This window comes from Pinus tabuliformis, chromosome 3_2 (genome assembly GCF_031772625.1).
Source record: "Pinus tabuliformis cultivar Carrire ecotype Pingquan chromosome 3_2, CPIR1, whole genome shotgun sequence".
NCBI classification, from domain to species: domain Eukaryota; kingdom Viridiplantae; phylum Streptophyta; class Pinopsida; order Pinales; family Pinaceae; genus Pinus; species Pinus tabuliformis.
Window position 1 is genome coordinate 1,278,535,110 of NC_142302.1, and position 6,000 is coordinate 1,278,541,109.

A 6,000-nucleotide genomic window follows, 5' to 3' on the forward strand; every position below is an offset into this window, starting at 1 on the left:
CCATTTATTTTACCTTCTGTTAGCTTTTGTGACAGTGACATTTGTTGCACTTGTTCTTGTAATTTTGATATATCATTTAGCATTTCTTCCTCTTCTTCATGAGTCATGCTAGAGCTTTCAGGTTCCTTACTAGGTGTTTGCATTTTCTTTCCTCGGGGCATCAGTTACCGATAATAATGCTCTACTATGCCCTTTGAATTCCTTCACAATAAATTTTCAAACCAAGCTTAAGCAAAAATTTAAGAAAATCTACACACCTTTTTTCACTTTGTAGGAGCTCGATATTGCCTCTGATGTATCTCTGTACTTTTCGATCATCTAGTTCTGAATTTGTGACCTGCAGTAGCCCTATGTGTCCTCTTTCCAATGCCACAAGTCTGACCCAAATTGGATTCTCCAAGGAAGAGTTATGCGAAATCTCCCACAGTGACTTGATTATAGACTAGTTCAGTAGAGCGAACTTGTACGACGTGCCACGAGTCACTATTTCGACCTTTGGATCTGAAAGATGCATACAAGAAACTACAGTCCGTCCTCTTTCTGTACCTTCTTACGAAATTTCAATCCGATCCCCAGAGAGAAAGTTATGACGATTTTCCCCAGGTCACCTGTTTGGAATGTAATTCAGGAGTCTGCAAAAAGACCAACTTCCTCAGATCATATCTCTGCAAATTTAGCGCGAAAAGCTCTGAAATTTGAACCTGAGGTTCAGTGCGATTTCTTCTAAAATGGGTTTTTTTTGCAACTTCTGAAACGTCGCAGAAAAAAAGTTATAGCGAAAATGCCACGATGACCTGTTTGGAGCAGCAAAACCCTAGAATCTAAAGCTCTGATACCAAATGTTATGAAACCAGCTCAAGAAAAGATAGAAAAGATAGATCAACGCCTTAGAATTTAGCCTCTTCGAGGGGGAAACCTCCTTTACATTACATAAATAAACAATTCTTGGATGATTCAAATGACAAAACCTCCTTTCTATATATAAGAGTCTAAGGAGTCACAATATAACCCAGCCGACCTAACAATAATAATATAAAGCCACAAAAATAACAATAGAGGGATTCTATGGGGCACATTAATAACATATGGGGATAATAGGGGCACAACAATATTAATAAGGGATGCAACTACAATAGTAATGGGGTAATTACTAGTATTATAGGGACCCAACACTCATACTTTATATGAAAACATATTATGTTGATTTCATCTAGTGTGACTTATGCCTTTCTGCATGCTTTCAAAGGAGGAGATCCTTTTCCCTCGATCATGCTTCTTAAGATAGAAGTAGCGATCCACATTATTAGCAACCATATGACATGACATTATAAAATTTAAACATAAGTACGCATACCTTATTTTACCATTAGGTCATCTAGGTTCCTTCCAGCAGCGTCCTTGATTGAAGTGACTTCAACCACTTGATCTACTTCTGCTTCTTTTCTTATGTCACCATGACATCATCCATGAATTCCATGAGTTGGAGTTGTTGATGAAACATTTGCTTTCTCTCTAGATTAGTGAATCCTTCGATTAGGATTTTGTCAGAGAATCTTGAGGATCTTGTATATCCTCATCTAGTAGATGTTTCCTTTTGACTTGATGTATGATGAGACTTGTCTTGGATGACTTCTTTCTTTCCTTCAATGTCTAATGAGGTTTCCAAGAGTGATGTCCTTCATGTTTGACTATCATGGATTTTGTTCTTCATGATTCCCATGGTGATGCCACGAGCTCTTGCTCCTAATACTTTCATGATGCTACGATGCATCTTAATCTTATGGCCATATCTAAAGATTTAAGAACTTATGGTAGGACCCCTTTTTGTGAGAGATTTTTTGCTCCCTCTTTCTTTGGCCCTTTTCTTCAGCTTCCTCCGTCTTTCTAGCGATATGAGCTTCTATTCACATTCTTTCTCTATAGAGACCACAAATTGTTGAATGAGGTACCCTTCTTCTTATCGTCTTTCCTAGATCTCCCAATTGAGATCTCATGAAGATATTCCTTTGTTCTTAGATACCATTTCTTTTGTGTAGGTCTAAGTGATGTGACCTTCTTTATAATTTCAAAAAATATATCTTCTAGCATTTCATATATCTCTTTATGTCTCCTCTTCTGCTACATAGGCATGGGAGGACCTTTGAGTGATTTCATATGAATCCTATGAGTCTCTTGATGCATTCAAGCACTGCTTGACTTTCAGAGACCTTTCCATAGACATCAATGACTTCTCTTTTCTATGAGGATTATGACAATCCTCCTTATTCTATGCAAGGACCTTTTCCATGAGGACTATGAATTTCCTCCAGTATTTCTATTTCCTTGCAAAACAAAGTCATTAAACCAAAAATTGATTAAACATGAAAGATACTTACTTGGCATGTGAAGAGGAGATCTTCACCTTGATGCTTCCTTTGCTTGAGTTGCCCATCACTAGTATCCTTTTATCAAGACTTCCTTGGAGACCTTCTAGCACCATGACATTAGTGATCTTGACATTACTGAAACTGCTTCGTGACCTTGAGATCATTTTGACTCCTAATTCATCTTTAAGGTATTTGAGCATATTGTTGACATGCTAGTGATACTGTTATCCCACAAGTGGAATTTATCACACTCAGTATTCCTCGGAGTGCATCAGCAAACACCTACATCGAGCATTATCCAAACTATGATAGTGATATAGGGAGACTTATGTTCTGATCTGAGCATCATGCTGTTCAAGATCCGAGACTATGACAAGTATATTGTTATGACACTGTACCGAGACAGTGATGTCTTTGTGTAGAGAGGCATTGTATAGAGAGACTGTTTGCCTTCTTTTCCCGAGTTTCTGAAAGTATAATTTATGTCAAGACAGAGAAGAAATGTCTCCTTGTATCTAGGACTTGTATGGAGTTATCCAAACGATGGCATTTTCCCCAAGATCCTCAATCATTAAGCATCGTGGGTAGTATTGAGATCACCATGCTTATGTAATACTTCATTGAACTGTATTTCATTCTGGAGAATGTTTGAACAACTATTTCATCAAACTGTGGATATAGTTTTGCTGAGTAGACATCTCTGTAAGTGAGGATATGAGCATAAGTCGAGATAGAGTGAAACCTTTGTTAGGTCCGTACTAAGATATGTCATCCAATTATAAAGGTCCGCATTGTAGTCATGAGATCATGTAGTATTTCTGAGATTGTCAGATCAAGAGCTTCACTGTAATCTTGAAATAGTGCCAGGAGGGAGACTGCGATTTCACAGCGAGATCATATCACCTGAATTAGCACCAAATTCCTTTCTATGATTTGATCCGAGAGGGTTGACCGTCTTTGTGAAATCTATGCCAAGATGATAATGCCATAAGAGGATTGATCCTTACATTAGGTGTCGTAATATCACTGTATTGACTGCCCTTGACTGAACCATAGCTCTAATATGATGTTGACAATTTAAGGGCATTTTATTTATTACTAATTCTCTTACTTGATTAATACTTGGGTACATCTTCTTATATTATCTTAGATCCTTATTATTGTGTGTGTTCAGTACATCAAATAGCAACCAAAACAATAAGACAGTGACACAATGTTTAGGCTTTCAAGCCAGGGCTAAAACCTCTCCTCTTGAGAGGAAAACCCTTCAATCTCTTCTTATAGATATTTAGTTGATGAATACCAAGACCCTTGACAAAATTTGACTCAAGATTACCTCCAAGATGCTTGTCACTATCCCCTACACTATTCGGCCTTCAGTCCACAGTCTATTATCTTTATGTCACTGCACTCCTTCAGATTTCGGTCTCCTTATACCTTCGTTGTCTTGACACAGTCCTCGGCTTCTATTCTTCGGCTGCCATAGTTCTTCACTTTACTATGAATAAGTTATGACACAGTCTTGAGACAGTGCGTTATATTCTTCGCTATACTGATGATGTTGGGACAGACTTCCACCGAGAGATGATAGGTGTATATACAGGCTTCACCGAGGGCTATACGATGTGTATCCAGACTTCACCGAGAGCTTTTCTGATATATATATAAGAGACAGACTTCACCGAGACTTCCTGAGATATGTATCACTTTCGTTCACTGTGTATTGTGTTACTACTTCTTTGCTGTCTTGTTCAGAGATGATCCGAAGTCTCCTTGGTGTAATGCAACGTCACTTCTTATATATAGAGGTCAACGTTGGTATATTAGGCCGACATGAGAGCCTTAAGCTAGGCCGATGTATCATACAAGGAGATCATTGTCTTTACTTAGCTGACTTGCAAGGGGATAGTGACACTCGTTATTGGAGCATAGATCTTTTACAACATGACTTCTATAATACTTATGTTAAGACATAAAATCCTAAAGACATCAAGAAGAAGTCTTTGACCTATGGTAAACACATCTTGCTCATGAAACCCATGATGCAAGGAATAATAATAATTTGTTTCTTCTTTTACATAATATTATAATTACAAGTCATAATGAAAACCAAACCTAGTTATATTTCCTTCAACATATGTGACAACTAAAAAATTAAATCAGCATAAAACAATCTCAAGCCTGGATCTATGAAGCACTAGAGAGATCAAATTTCTTAAGGAGTATGTTTTTTATTCATTTAATATGAAGTTATTATTATATGACTTGTAATTAAATGATAATCAACCTAAAGAAATTTGATCCCTCTTGATGCGTGATAAACCCAGGTTTAAGATAAATTTAAGCTAGTGAACAACTACAAAAAGACTTGACGAGAACGAGCCACAAGACATGCCTCCTACAATTTAACCACTTTTCCATTAGACTAGAAACTTGTGCCCATTTTATACAATGCTTTAAAGCACATCTTACTACACGTGTAGGAGAGTTTTCTTTGGATAATCATTCCCCTAGGAATAATCTTATGCCCCATTTAAAGTTTGTTGTTGCTTTCAACTAATTCCATGGTAGTTGTCCATAGTTACAATTCTTGTGATGTTATTATCCATTAGCATTTTGTTAATTGCATTCAAATCACAAGTGTTTGTGAAATTTCTCTCATGTAATATGACTACCCATTGTTGGAAAAAAAGAAGATTATTGTCTAATTATTGTAATGAAATAACATGGAATTTATAAGGAAAAACTTGGATAGAAAGTTTGGTGACAGAGTACTCTGGGGAAAGGGTTATTTGATATCTAATAATTGAGGGATGTCATAAGTTTGTCATATTATTATTCTCAATGGGTTCTTTGATCTTTGTAGGTGAATCTTGTAACGCAGTTATTGGCAGATTCTGGGCCTTTCAAGGATGGAGTTCTTTAAGTTTGATCTTGAATGGTTTGCGGAGTTATGTACATATTCTACCTGTTCCTTTGTATATTCATATCTACTTCCTTCAACAAAGTCGTATATGTGTTGTATATTGAAGTCTTCCATTTACAATGTCCTAATCTGCTTTTGAACAGTTAAAATTCACAACTTCAACTGACCATCTTGTTATTAATATTATGAACAATTCATCAATTTACTCAAAAGTGTAAGCAGCAACATCTGATTAAATTCAAGATGTTCGTGTGGCACATGTAACTTGTGAATGCTATAGCAAAATCAAGTATATTCAGTAATCATAGGAGTGAATATCATACTATCACACACACTGTGATATCAGTGTTATAGACTGGGGGATTTTTTGATAGATGTCTGGAATATGTCATATAGATGCTGATGGGCTGTAAACCGAGCGCTTATATCCCAGCAATAGCAACTTGCAAGCATTTTGATTTGAAGCATAACAACTCATTGAAGCTAAAGCTAGTAATTATTGCAGATAACTCTAATGATTATAAAATTTAGACAATTGAAAAACGGTGATTTTGTAAAGCTAGGATTGTTTGAAAATGGATCATGTGATTTGGATAAGCCTTTTACTATTTAACATTCAAGATATTCTGAGAAATACATCAGAATTGAAAGTTTCCATGGGTATCATTTATTAAGAACAAGCATGATTGGGTGGCTATATCTTTAAGA

At 36.3% G+C, this 6,000-nt stretch overlaps 1 protein-coding gene across 1 annotated transcript in view; it reads left to right on the forward strand.

The window, feature by feature from the left end:
• LOC149185412 (uncharacterized) overlaps positions 1-5,756 on the forward strand; it is a 116,802-nt gene extending 111,046 nt beyond the window's left edge. The window contains exon 3 of the mRNA XM_089415652.1: positions 5,233-5,756. Coding sequence (XP_089271778.1) covers positions 5,233-5,292 — 60 coding nt within the window. The 3' untranslated portion in view covers positions 5,293-5,756. The remainder of the gene's footprint in view (positions 1-5,232) is intronic.
• The last annotated feature ends 244 nt before the right edge of the window (positions 5,757-6,000 follow it).